The sequence below is a fragment of the Lobosporangium transversale genome (assembly GCF_002105155.1).
Source record: "Lobosporangium transversale strain NRRL 3116 chromosome Unknown BCR41scaffold_39, whole genome shotgun sequence".
In the NCBI taxonomy this organism is placed as follows: domain Eukaryota; kingdom Fungi; phylum Mortierellomycota; class Mortierellomycetes; order Mortierellales; family Mortierellaceae; genus Lobosporangium; species Lobosporangium transversale.
The window spans coordinates 258,300-272,071 of record NW_019029017.1 but is presented as its reverse complement, the minus strand read 5'-3'; the positions used below and the strand labels follow the sequence as shown (position 1 = coordinate 272,071).

Sequence of the window (13,772 nt, the reverse complement as noted above, 5' to 3'; positions counted from 1 at the left end):
CAAAAAAAAAAAAAGAAAAAGAAAAAAAAAAAGCCATCAGGTCGGGACAAGACGAAGACAAAGACGATGAATGATAGTAGCTTTTTGGTCCGTTGAGGATGATATTAGGCAAATAAATATTATACAAAGGTTTTGGCAGAGGGCCCCTTAAGTCCATAATTGATGTTTTATTAAAGAGAGAATGTTTGTGGTGTGAGAGAGGTAGATGGGAAAAAAGGGGCGGTAGCCCAGTCAATCGAATGCATTATGAGATACCATGGTGCTGTAGTCACTCAGGACAAAAGGACAAAAGGACAAAAGGTGGGCAATACAAGAACTGTAGACGTAAGCAGTATGTGTGTGTGTGTGTGTGTGTGGCAAAAAGCGTATCCAATTGAATATACAAATAGAGAATAGTAAAAAGATTTTTTTTTTTAAAGAATGAGACAGAATTTGCATTTTGCATCTGGATCCAATTTGGAATGTCCATGCAACTCCTGTTCTAGTGCCTTGATGGTGAGGTGGACTATCGTTGTGGCACCAGGTTGGATCTTGTTTGATTCAAGTGTGGAGTTATCCGCAAGGAATTTGCCCAGATACAGGATCTTTAAGCTTTGAGGTGATGCTGGTTTCTCTTCCTGCCACTCCTTGGGCCAGTTCTCATAGACCTTATTCTTGACCGTCTCAATAGTATCTCCACCTCTGAACATGAACGTTGAGCGTGACCCGGAGACAAGAAGTAAAGTCAGAGCAACTGTGTCGGCGTCGATAGTCCCTCCTGGTGGGATAGTCGAAGCAACTGATGTGTGAGTGTCGGCCATTATAAAGCGACTATGTTTGTGACTCTGGCTATTATGGTTTGATTTTGTCCAGAATGAGTTTGGGTTGATAAGGCTGGATTAGTTTGGTACGTTGATTCTAGAAAGGAAGAAAAAAAAGAAAAGAAAAAAAAAAAAAAAAAAAAAAAAAAAGAAAGAGAGAGAGAGAGAAAAAGAAAGGGAAGACGGGAGGGGACAAAAAAAAAAAAGGCCCTGTCGTCGCAAAAGATTACTCCAAGTAAAAAAGTAAAAGGATAAAAAAGAAAAGGAGATAAAAGAGAGGGGTGATGGGGGTTGGCAGATGGGTCACGGGCCAGGGTCGCAGTTGCTTATTCGGTAGGAAAAAAAGAAATACTGAAGCTATCTTGAATGATACAGGGGTGTCCTTTGACAGATGTCAGTTGAGGAAGGAAAGGAGAGAAGGAATGGAAGGAACACAAGAGCAGTTTGCTTGACTCTGTTGAGAGGAAAAGGAGCCTTTTTTTTAGACACTTTGGATACAACAGATGAAAAAGCAAAGCAACAAGAGAGGAAAAAAATATATAAATGGAATAGATGGGGTATATTAGGGATGATATACGATGTAAAGGAGAGAAATGACAAGAAAGAAAAAAAAAATTGTAATGGAAGGAATGGAAGGGAGAGATGATGGGTGAACCCATCTTGATGCATGGTTGTCAAGTTTATGCAAGAAAATTTTTTAGCAATACTGTGTCAATTGCAAATTTTTTTTTTTTTGCAATGGATCGTCCGGTCTGAAGTGCAGCAACGGTTGGCAGCTTGTCTTCTGTTGTCTTAACTAAAAAGCCAAAGGTTTTTCTTTTTATCCTTATTTCACTTGGAAAAAGTAAAGGATAGCAAGGGGACGTATTCACCATAATTATGGAACATCATCACAAAGTCATGAAAATGGGTGGACGTCCAAGACAAAGGTTTCGACAAAACACAGACACTGAACTCTATGCCAAATGTCCAAAAAAATAAAATAAATACATGTGACAATTGGATAATTGGATATAAAACATTAAATGTTTCTTGCTTCCAAAATGTTTGCCTTTCTGAACAAGCTGTTTGATTCAATCTTTCCTTTGTCTCTCCATTCGCCTTCTTCCATCCTCACCACTGCTCCTCTTCCTTCCTTCCTTCTTTCATTCAAACACATTACTCGCCTTTTCTTCTTCTTCTTCTTCTTTTTCTTCTTTCGATACTTAATCCTCATCTTTTCATCTCTCCATTCATACATCGTTTCATTCATCTAACCATTTATTTCATTCATTATTCATCCAACCCTTCTCTCTCTTTCAGCATTTGACCGTTTGACATATTTCCTAACTTCATGTCCCCTTCCTCGTTTCCTTCAATGTTTATCTGATATTTTCTCTGATCATCAATCTAACGTGTTGCATACTTGGATACACTTTTCTCAGAGTTCATCCACCAGTGTCTCTTCTTTTCAAAGAATCCCCAGGTTATTTTGTGTGTGTGTTTTTTTTTTTTTTTTTTTTTTTTTTTTTGCTCGTAAGCTGTCCATACAGGGTATGTTCCGTGTTGCCATCCCTTTGATCCCATCCATGATCATCCCTCTTTCATCTTCCACAGGGATAGATGTTTCAGCGCCACCATCCCAATCTCTTTGAACAACCACTGTTGCTCACGCGATTTGATTTGTTAGAATTCTTGTTCGAATTAATTTAGGACGAAGTACTGCTCAACTTTTATGCATCAATATTATTTATTATTATCATAGTTTTCTCTCTTTTTCTCTTTCTTTCATTCGTTCAGTTGCGAGCGAACGAGCAAGGGGGTGTCCTGAGCAGGCGACATTGTTCTGGCTACATTTATCGCCTTTATTTAGAGTAGAGTCGATTTAAAAATGATAATAGCATGAATAGCATGATCTGTTGTTGCCATTGTCCCACTCCTTCCTTTTTATGCATGTGTTCATTTTAAATGCTTTTGGGAAACTGCTAGTAATTTAGCTTGACTTTCTTTCTGCACAACACCCCCTGCTTCCAACGGATCAAGCAACTCTTCGACTTCAGCTGCCTGTGCTTCTGAGCGATGATCAGACAAGCGAACAGCAGCAAACATTGGTCGGTCCAAGTGCATGTGGCCTGACCCTTTTTTCTCATTCTGTTCCTGTACCAATTGATACCCTATTATTTTTTGTTTATGTCATATTCTTGTTCACCTGCTCATCCTCCTCCTTTTTTTCTTCTTCTTTGATATCCCTCTTTTTTATGATTGTCACTTACGAATGCATGCTCTCTCAACTCGTTCACTCACAAATCTTGTTTCCCTTCCTCTATCTTTCTTTCATCATTCTTCCAGTCTAAATCATCCACTTTTCATTGCGCCTGTGAGCTTGGCCTCTCCGACAGCCCTACATATCCTCTGCAACTACATCACATATTGCAGATCACAATTCTATCATCGTCATGGGCTTTTGGTTCGGCTTTCTATGTGGGTTGCTTTTTATCCCATCCAGTATCTTGGCTGGGCTTTATTACTTCTTCAACTATTCGCCGTCATATACAGAGCAGCGGGAGGAGCAACTTGAATATGAAAAACGCAAGGAAAAAGAACAAGAGTATGATCTTGATGATATGCCTTCAGCTCTCTACGCTTCATACTTTGCTTCACGACAGCAGCAGCAGGGGGACGTCAACGGTATAGGTTTTGCCAATGCAACTAATGGAGTAGGATTAATACCCGAACATTTGGATCCTCGATACCAATTCGCAGGCTGGATCTCAGTCAAACGTATACCCGAAGTAGATCACCGTGTTATTGAACCATCCTTTAAAAAGGACAGTAGGAAGAAGGGAGCAGGACCCAACGGTCTGATGGATGATATGACTGGAGCAGCTGCACAGGATCCCCGATTTACCTATTTTGATTCATATAACCCCCATCTGACGCTACCCCCATCTCTACAAGCGCGGTTCAAGGACTCAAAATATGCTGTTATCAAGGGTACAACCATGTTCATTTATGAAAACGAACACATGAGTGAGTGCCTTGGTATCATTACTCTCCCTCATTATCAGGTCTCCGTACCGGGGAACCAGAAAGACAGCCATATCTACTCAAAACGGAACCCTATCTGGCTAAAATATCAGCCCAACCCCAACCATACACGGCACTCTACTGCTAGCTCAGATTCTAATCCATTGTCCTCTAAAGATTACTATTTGTCGATGGTTAACTCAGTGGATAAAGAGGATCTCTACTTTACTCTGCTGCGATGCTCCAAGTTGAAGCTTCATTCGCAATCGTGTCTGAGGGAGATTCCAAAGAGGGTAAGGAATATTTCAATAGAACTGAGACAAATTTAGCAGAGCTGAGAACAATATGTTCAAATAGTACGAGATCATTGACATGATTATTCCATAATTGCTTTGACACATTTTCTGGGGATGGAATCCAGGACTCAACCTTGTTCGACAAATCAGCCATGAACACCCTGATACGGACCATCCACTCGAACGAGCATCAATTTCAGGCAGCATGGCTCAACGCAGTCCTAGGTAGGATCTTCTTGGGAGTCTATAAGACACCCCAGGTCAAGGACATGGTCTTTCAAAAGCTGGTCGATAAGTTGACGCGTGTTCGTCTGCCAAACTTTCTGAACGATATACGAATGAAGTCTGTTCATCTCGGTGATGGTGTGCCCATGATCACTCGACCTAAGCTTTTGACACTGAAACCTAATGGTGATCTGATCATGGATATGAGTCTTCTATATCAGGGTGGATTTAGGGCCGAGGTTGAGGCAGAGGCTATAGTGACAGTGACAAAGAAGATTCAACCGATCAAAGTCTCATTAGTCCTTGCAATAACTCTCATAAGGCTGGAAGGGCGTATGCAGGTCTGGATTAAGCCTCCACCCTGTAACAGGCTTTGGTATGGTTTTTATCAAAAGCCGCAAGTGGAGATGAAGATCGAGCCGGTCGTGTCTGACAAGCACATAAAGTCAAACCTGATCATCAAGGCGATTGAAAATAAGATGCTTGAGGCTATCGCTGAGACTATGGTGCTTCCTAACATGGACGATGTCCCCTTTTCTGATTCAGAAGGTGTGGGCGGTATCTTTGGTGAAGAAATTTTGCCTGGAGGCGAGACTGCAGATACTGCCGCGACTTCACAGCAAACATCCAAAGCACAGCCACTCAAACGATCTCATAGCCCAGGGACGCGTGCAGCGACCATCAACTTGGCAGAAGTCAGCAATACCCCTCGGTCAGCGATCGAAATTCCAAGCGATTCACGCCATCGAACGGAAACTATGTCTGTCGCAGATCTCTACATGAATATTGGCAATGATAGACCACATGTCTCTTTGACTGATGAGCCCACGCAACTAAATCATACGTACGATAACCAGAGTAAGGCTGGTAGTCTTTATGATGGTGATACTCTGCGTCCCGGAGTATATCGATCAGGACAACAACAAACGACTGACGCCACTGATGCTGCATCAGTCAGAACGTTGCATGTACCTGGGAATCATGGAGGAAGGCCTAGTGCTGAATCTGGGGTTGGTAGGCAAGGCCATGAAGGCTTTAGTTATGGAACGAACAACAATAGTAAGTTACATCACAGAAAGACAACTGAGACCACGCGTGGCCGCAGTGGATCCATGGATCCCAATATTTCCTTTTCGTATTCGACAGGGTCTACTACAGGAAATATATCAGATTCCAACCCCTTCCCTGCTATGGATACAACTCGAACAGTAGAGGATCATTGGTCACAGTATGGCATTTCAGAGTACGAACCGTCGGTACTTGAAGGTGGTAAATTGAATACCAAGGACAAGAAGAAACATAAAGAAAAGAACAAGAACCCTGAAAAGGCTACGGATGCCGATAAGTCCTCTGTGTACTCAAAGGACTCGGGAGATACTGGATCGACTTATACAGGAAATAACATTTTGAGTGAGAGTGTAGCGCAGCCATCCAACAGTAGCCACTCTACGAATGACTCACCTTCATCTAGAGACAAGTTTTCGCTAAGCAAGATGTTCCAAGGATTTATGAAGAAGCATACGAAAGGGACACACTCTGGGCCCTCTCTTCCGACAACAGGAACTGGTTCAAGCGACCGAAGCGGGTTTGACACGCTTATAGAGGACGATCATGAAGATGGTCCTGAACTTATGGAAGATGGCGAAGGCGACAGCCGAGTTACACAAGGATCGCCCTATGGACCGCTTGGGCTCATGTCCTCCACATCAGCAGCTGCAGAATTGCTTCAACGCATGAAATTTGGATCGACACCAAACCTTTCTTCCACTATGTATGAAGGGGAATTAGCACAGGGAGAGCCACAAGACAGTCCTACAAGTGTTGAAGGTGTGCCGACAACCGCTAGAACCACTACTAACTCTGATGTCGATTCGTTGCACGAAAGCTATGACCTTCTTCGCATCAAAGGAGAAGACTCTCCCGCCTCGTCAGTCTATGCTGCCAGCCTTTTTAGTGCAGAGGACTCACAACTCAATCAAGCCAATGGCATGCGGAGCATGACTACATCTAATACACATACGCAGAACCCCTCCTTGATAAACATCAGTTCTGCTTTCCGCAAACTTCGAACCCAGTCTCATGGAGATGGCGGGCCATCTAAGGAAGATCTTTCTGTGCCACTTGGTGATGCTAGTGGTTCTTTAGGGCAACAGTTGTTACAACAGAAGCACGCTCTATCAGGATCTGAAAATCCCAGCCAATCTAGCCTTTTGACGGACGGCTACGACAGCTCTACGGGCAGTAATGGTTACAGTGACCATGTACGGCAATCTGACGAGCACGATGTGATGAGAGACAAGCAACTTCCAAAGGATGTAAGTGAGCCAGCTACCTCTGGCCACTCTAGCCATGCCCGAATTGGAGGTGTAGCAAAAGCGCCTCTAATTGTGCTACAGAAGCCAATACCTCACCTTGGCCATGCTGAATCGTCTTCACTATGCTCTGAAGGCTCTTTTAGGAGTGAACCTCAAGGTATGGCAATTATCTGTATCTGTATCTTTTCTTTTTTTCTATATTTTTTTATTTTTTTTATTTTTTACTTTTTTATTTTTTGAAGAGAATACTGACATGCTTTGTTTACTTTATTTCTTTTTGCGTACGGTAGGGCGGGCATCCATGGATGACAACCGTCTTCCTCAACCACAGTTCACATCGAGTGCTATTGTCAATGGAAAATTAGGTAGCCCTGCCTCTAACAGGCCGCGGAGACATAGTATTAATCACCCACCTTCAATCTCGCCTGTTGGGTATACTATGTATCCGCATGGTATAGGTGTCACGCCGGCGTCCCCATTGCGAAAGGAATTCAGACGTGATGATTTGGACGATGAGTCGGATTTCAGCTCCATCGTTGTCTCTTCAACAGATAACACCTCGACTAGCAGCACAGTCACTGGAGAAAGGACTCGAAACAAAAGCGACTCTTTCTCAATCACATCATCGACTACTTCCTCTTCTCAGTCCAATGTCCCTAAGGATGCACAGCACCTGAGTCACCCGAGTTCTTTTAGAAGCATTCTTTCGTCCTTGAGCCACAAGGCCAAAAGGAAGAGCAGCAACGCTACTCCTCCTACTGCACCATCGCATCAGGGATATCCTACAGGCGGTCCTGATTCTTGCAGCAACTTTGGGGCTGTGGGAAAAGTTGGAATTGCAATGGGTCGAGTTACCAGCACTGCCATTGACGGAGATGGTACATTTGCGCAGCCTAGTGGAGTTGACGAGTATACTTCTTTCACTGCCATGCAGCAACGACGTTCATCTCAAGAGAGCAGCCGATCTCTTCAAAGCGAGACTGCAAAGTTAGAAGCAGGCCTTGCTCCATTGTTGGAAAGCGCGTCATTGCCTCCAACACAGTCCATTATGGGCAAGGCTGTGGCGATCGACGTAGATCCTCGAAAAGAAGCTCTACATGCTCGCCCGGGATACATTGGTGAATATCCGACTCCCGTACGAATGCATTCCATGCTGAACCGGGAGGCAGCGGCGGTTCGACAAATCATTGATATGGATCTTTCGCAGAATAAGCGACGAAATAATGGGGATGACATGGATGACATTAAATTCCACAGCAAAACATGTGGAAACGATTTACCACCTCATGATGTCAGCCTGTCATCTACACTTCCCCTTAATCCACAGATCATCTCATTAGCGAAGAGCAATTCAATGCCGCCGCCTGAAACAGGTACTCTGCCCGAGCCCTTGCCTATTGCCAGCAATGGCGAAGAAATCCCAACTGGGATGCCAATCCCAACACCATGTAGTGATAATTCCTTTGGAATGTCAGTCAAGGATCAAATTGTCGTAAAGGAGCATGAATCAATCCTTTCGGGGCCACAAGATCCTATAGATATCTCAGATAGGAGAATCACTTCTGGCAATGCGGATCAGCCGATGATACGATGTATCAATGATACCACAACGGTGAACAGAAACCAGGATATTGCCCCATCGAATCCTCGTATTGAGGAGCCCCAATGTAATGATAGCCCTTTCGAACAACAACAACAGCAGCAGCAGCATTTGAATGATCATCAAGGACTGTCTTTTGGAATAGATGTAGATGAGTCGACAGAGGATAGTCGGTATTTGCAGCCTTTCGGACACCCTGTACCTCCAAATTCTCCTAAGAGAACTGGCCGCAATATTTTCAAGCGTCTTATCCGTCGAAAGTCTGAAGAAGCACTCAACACACTGGATTCGTCTCCATCTGCTCCAGCTACGCCAACTAAGCAGCAACAAACGCTCTCGCAGCCTCAAGAAGGGAGGTCATTGTACATGAATCCGATGATGTCGCAATCTCAATCGTCCGTTTTGACAGCGTCTAGCTCATCAGCATTTGGAATGCCTTTTTTCCACAAGCACCACCATCAACAACAGCAAAATCCCCAATCGAACATTGACCCATCTCAGCCTCTGGAACATCCGGCGATTAAGCTCTCATATCATATGACCTTCCCCGAAGGGGTTGACATGGCAGGACAAACACGAGCACAGTCGTCCGAAGAGCCAAATTTGAACAAACGCAACAGCAGCAGCAGCGTGGGTGGTGGCATTAGAGGTAGCAACGGTGGTGGATTATTGTCGCGTGTCAGGACAAGACCTCGTTCCTCCACAATTCATGCGATGTCGCCTACCACGCCAATCACTCGTCAGATATAAATTTTGACTTTTTTATTTTTATTTTTTGTAATATATAGAAGAAAACAGATAGAAAACTATGAACGAAAGCAACCTTAATGCTACTGTAATAACTGTAACAATATAAAAGGAAGAAAGGAAAAAAAGCAGTTCATCTTCATCGATGTCTACAAAACAGAGGCGTGTGAACCATGATGTTGTTTAGCCTCATCAAACTTTGTCCCTTCGACAAACTTTTTTTTTTTCTCGGCTCTTCCTCTCTCTCTTCCTGCTTTCCCCTATTCACATTTGAGCTGACAGCCTTGAAGCAAGCAGTAGCGATGAAAATGGTATTTATGATAATACAAGTCCATATCTGATATAAGACCTATAATAGGAACTTGAGGGATCTATCAGTCGACACTTTGGGTTCTATAGTTGATCATCCCTGTCCATGCCCATATCCTTGTTCTTATGATTTTAGGGTACAGCAACTTGTAGTGGTAATTGTATAAGATGTTTAGCTTGACATAGTCGGCAAGACCAGATACAGGTTTCTAGTCCTGTTACAAAACGGCAGCAATGGTCGTTGAAAATGTCATTGAGAATGGTAAAAAAACGGCGGATCAGGTTACTCAAAATAAAAATAAAAAAGCTGACTTACAGCTGTTTAGAAAGTATTTTTCTGTTCCATGAATATTTCTTCAGAACTGATTGGATTAGAGTATCAAGAACTCTTGATATGAGAGAAACAGATCAAGTATGGGATCAAGTCAGCATTGCTTCTCCTTCTGCTGATATTATTGCTAGTACCCTAGACTTTGATATCGCTATCGCCATCACTGTGTTTTTTTTTTTTTTTTTTTTCTTAACACGTCCAGTGGGGTGTTCATTGGCAGCGGGGATGGTGGTTGGAGAATATTGATGTGTTGTATTGTAGTTGTATGTGGAAGAGAGTATACAATTGATTGTATACCTAAAGTATTTGTTTGAATGGATTTTGCCTCACTTGTAAGCGAAGTACCATAACATTCAAATCTACATGTATCGACCACTTAGCCCTGTAAGTGATAGTTCTGCCTTCGTATACTGGCGGATTCTCGGTTAGGTTCTGAATAAGCACAACAGAGCGAAAAAAAAAAAAAAAAAAAAAAAAAAAAAAAAAGGAGTGATAACTCTTTTTCCAGAACTGAACTACGGTTTATTCCTACGCCAATATTTTACGTTTATGGAATGGTAGCCGTCTTGTTGTGCATGCACTTGAATTGCCGTCGTTGTTGTCGTTGGTGAAATAGAGGCTGCTACCGTTGGTCGTAATCCAACGATTGGGCACAGTATGGCGGAGGTGTCACGGCTGTCTGATATGATGGACATTAAAAACCTTGACCTGCATGTCTTGTTTGAATAAAAAAAAAAGGAAAAAAAAAGACTTGATTGTTCCATAGAAGCATGCAATAAATAGATTTTCATTCATCTCCAATTGGTTTCTGTGCAGGTTTTTATATGACTTCCTTTTTGCTGCACTTGTTCTTGGTTTCTTGACGCTGGTGTTTCTATATTGTGGCTCACGTCGTTAATATTCTCCATGGTACTCTTACTGAACATGTTATTTATGGACAGTATAGCTATCATGTCCTACAACCTATTGAGGTACCCATAGTTAAAATCGATGTCTTGAAAGGTTGGAGCAATCTGAAATTTTAAAGCGTCCATAAAGACAACAATATTTGATTATCTGCGTAAACGACATGACGGAGTATTGATTTTATAATGGTGAAATAGGAATGCTTTATTATCTATTCGAGCACACCGCATAAAAAAAAAAAAAAAAAACAAAAAAAAAGAAAGAAAGAAAGAAAGAAATGAAAGAAAGGGGCTCTTTCTAAAAAAAAAAAAAAAAAAAAAAAAAAATTGAAAAAGAAAAGGAAAAAAAAAAAAAAAAAAAAAAAAAAAGTTCGACGCTTCTCATTACTTCATATCAAAGGGACATTACGAAGTCAAGAGCAAATGATATTAAAAAAAAAAAAAAAAAAAAAAAAAAAAAAAATCTCCCACACGAGGGAAGAAGAATGGCCATCCTATGACAACCACAACATATCCTGGACAATTATCGGCGCTGTTGCTGCTGCGGACGTTGCTGAAACTGCTGCTGCTGGTATTGATGGTGCGCCATCTGATGGTGCTGCTGTTGGTGCTGCTGATGATACTGCTGATGTTGTTGCTGGTGTTGTTGTTGTTGTTGATGTTGCTGCTGGTGTTGCTGCTGGTGTTGAGCGCGTTTCTGCTGATCTTCGTGTTCGACAGCATCGAGCGCCGAAGGTGCAACGTAAAGGCGCTTATCAATAACGGGAGGAATAGCCTGGATTTCAGTTCCCAGCTCCTGCTCAATTTTGTAAAGGTTAAATCGATCATCATACGTGATCAGATTAATGGCTAGGCCAAGATGGCCAAAGCGACCACTACGGCCAATGCGATGGAGATACGTCTCTGCGTTCTTTGGGAAATCAAAATTGATGACGACATTGACCGCCTGGATATCGATACCACGAGTTAAGAGATCCGAACAAACCAGATTGCGGCAAACTCCGTTTCTAAAATCATGGAATACTCGGTTACGGTGTGATTGAAGCATCTTTGCATGCGAGTAGAAGCAAGAGTATCCAAGCTCAGTAATTTTTTTGGCCAAAAGTTCCACGCGGTTGGTCGAATTACAGAAAATGATAGACTGGTTGATTTGAAGCTATAAATAAAAAAAGATAAGGGATGCGATGCCAATAAGCATATTTTAGCTACGGCAATCACACTTGAAGAGTTTTTTTTTTCCTAACGCGTGATGATGATGAAACGAACCTTGGAGAATAGAGTGTTAAGACAATGAACCTTCTGGCGTTCCTCCACAAAAGCATAGTACTGTGTGACACCACGAAGAGTGAGTTCGTCCATTAAGTTGATTTCGTAAGGTTTGACCATATGCTTGTCTTTGAATGTCTTGACAATCATGGGGAAGGTGGCACTGTACAACATGATTTGACGATCTTTGGGGAAGTATGTGAGCAATTGTTCAACAATTGGCGTAAACTCAGGGCTAAGAAGTTTATCTGCTTCATCCATGACGAAGGTTGTGCACTCGCTGAAGTTGGCCACTCCTTTGCCAGCGAGATCAAGGATACGGCCAGGCGTGCCGACAATAATATGAACAGTTTCACCAAGACGCATGATATCATCTTTAAGGGTCGTGCCTCCTGTCGTGACCATGACTTGAACGCCCATATGCTTGCCCAATGTCTTGCAGACCTGGGCTGTCTGGAGAGCCAATTCGCGGGTAGGAACCAGGAGTAGAGCCTGGACTTTGTTCTTCTTGAGGTTAATTTTTTCGAGGGAGGGAATCACAAAGGCGGCAGTCTTCCCAGTTCCGTTTTTAGCTCTAGCGAGAATATCTCTCCCAGCGAGAGCAATTGGTATAGACTCTTCTTGGATGGGTGATGGGCGCTCAAAGCCAGCCTCGAAGATACCCATTAACAGTTCACGTTTCAAAAAGTAGTCCTCGAACTCGTTGCCTTTAGTTGCAGTGACGTCCTATGTCATCAGACACAAGTAGAGAAAAGTAAATATAGTGCTCACGAGACTGACATTACCAGAACAAATGTACGCGAATAACTCTATTGAGCAGTCAGATGTAACTTTACCTCTGTCTGGGGCCGGTCATCTTTTGCTGGAAGGCTCAACTGCTTCTTCCAGCTATCATTTTCGTGGCTAAGATGAACAAAAAAAGTTCATGTTCAATTAATGGATTGTTTGACTTATAAAAAAGTCGTTAAATTCACACATCAACTTACGCCATATGTTGTTGTTGATTGGTGGCCATCGTAATTTAAAACGGAGAGGAGTTCAATAGTGGTCAAAGGCTTACAAAAATATAGAAATAAATCAAGATGATGAATACAAAAAAAGGAATAGAAAAAAGAGGGAATGAAGATAAAACAATAAGAAACAAAAAGATGATTTAATGGGCTATTGATGAAGGATCGAGAAACGAGGTTGAAAAAAAAAAAAGTTTCAATTTAAACGTCGCGTGGATGTAAAATCCTCGTCAATAAAGAAAACAGAATGAAAAGTGACGAGAAACAAAAATAACAAAAGGAAATAAAAGAAAAGAAAAAGAAAAAACGACTGAATATGTGTCGCGTGAGAATAGTCAAAGGAAATCAAGAAATCAGGAGAAAGAGATGGAGGACGGAAGGGGGGCACAAGAGTGCAGAGCTGGTGGTTTTTACGAGATCGAATGAGACCAAAAATGTGTTGAAGAGAAAAATAATGGATCCGATCTGTTTGATGTGAAGTTTCAATGTTATGTAGTCGTTTTTTGCCTTGTCTTGTTTGTTATTGTTGTCTTCTGCTTCGTAACAGTGGAAGTAGTAGGCAGTAGCAGCAAACACAAAAAGAAATAAAAAAAAAAAAAAAAAGTTGGAGGGGTGGGAGCAGTCGATGATTGAAATTTGTACAAGATCAGATCAGAAGGAAAACAAAAATAAAATAAAAAAAAAAAAACTGGCGATATATTTTGGAATGAGGAAGAGAGAGGAAGAGAGAGAGGAGAGAGAGAAGAGAAACGAAGAAAAGGACTTTTTTTCTGAGCGTGTTCGTCACCCTTCATACCCTTAAGATGAAAGCTCCACAAACCCAGGCCAGAGGCGCACGCCTGTCCTCCGCCTGTTCAGAATGAACTCCACTTCTGTTTGAGGTCTGTGCCTGGACAAATGGCTCCTTGGCTTCTTATTAATTATATCATGGATATATCAGGTCATTACATAGTCATGTGATA

At 42.2% G+C, this 13,772-nt stretch overlaps 3 protein-coding genes across 3 annotated transcripts; 1 reads left to right on the top strand and 2 right to left on the bottom strand.

The window, feature by feature from the left end:
* Window positions 1-136: 136 nt before the first annotated feature.
* BCR41DRAFT_359797 (ubiquitin-related domain-containing protein) lies at window positions 137-932 on the bottom strand. The gene has a single exon (XM_022025259.1). It carries the CDS (start codon window positions 798-800, stop codon window positions 414-416), a length of 387 nt encoding a protein of 128 aa, XP_021878257.1. The 5' UTR covers window positions 801-932; the 3' UTR covers window positions 137-413.
* A 2,720-nt stretch (window positions 933-3,652) lies between these two features.
* Window positions 3,653-5,143, top strand: BCR41DRAFT_378633 (putative integral membrane protein conserved region-domain-containing protein; the record flags this gene model as incomplete). The annotated part of the gene is made up of 3 exons (XM_022027172.1): window positions 3,653-4,099; window positions 4,228-4,894; window positions 5,127-5,143. 3 exons carry the CDS (start codon window positions 3,653-3,655, stop codon window positions 5,141-5,143), a joined length of 1,131 nt encoding a protein of 376 aa, XP_021878256.1.
* A 5,906-nt stretch (window positions 5,144-11,049) lies between these two features.
* BCR41DRAFT_326231 (P-loop containing nucleoside triphosphate hydrolase protein) lies at window positions 11,050-12,987 on the bottom strand. Its single transcript, XM_022021610.1, has 4 exons — window positions 12,787-12,987; window positions 12,637-12,703; window positions 11,801-12,526; window positions 11,050-11,690 (listed from the first exon to the last, which is right to left on the bottom strand). Exons 1-4 carry the CDS (start codon window positions 12,813-12,815, stop codon window positions 11,058-11,060), a joined length of 1,455 nt encoding a protein of 484 aa, XP_021878255.1. The 5' UTR covers window positions 12,816-12,987; the 3' UTR covers window positions 11,050-11,057.
* Between the last annotated feature and the right edge of the window lie 785 nt (window positions 12,988-13,772).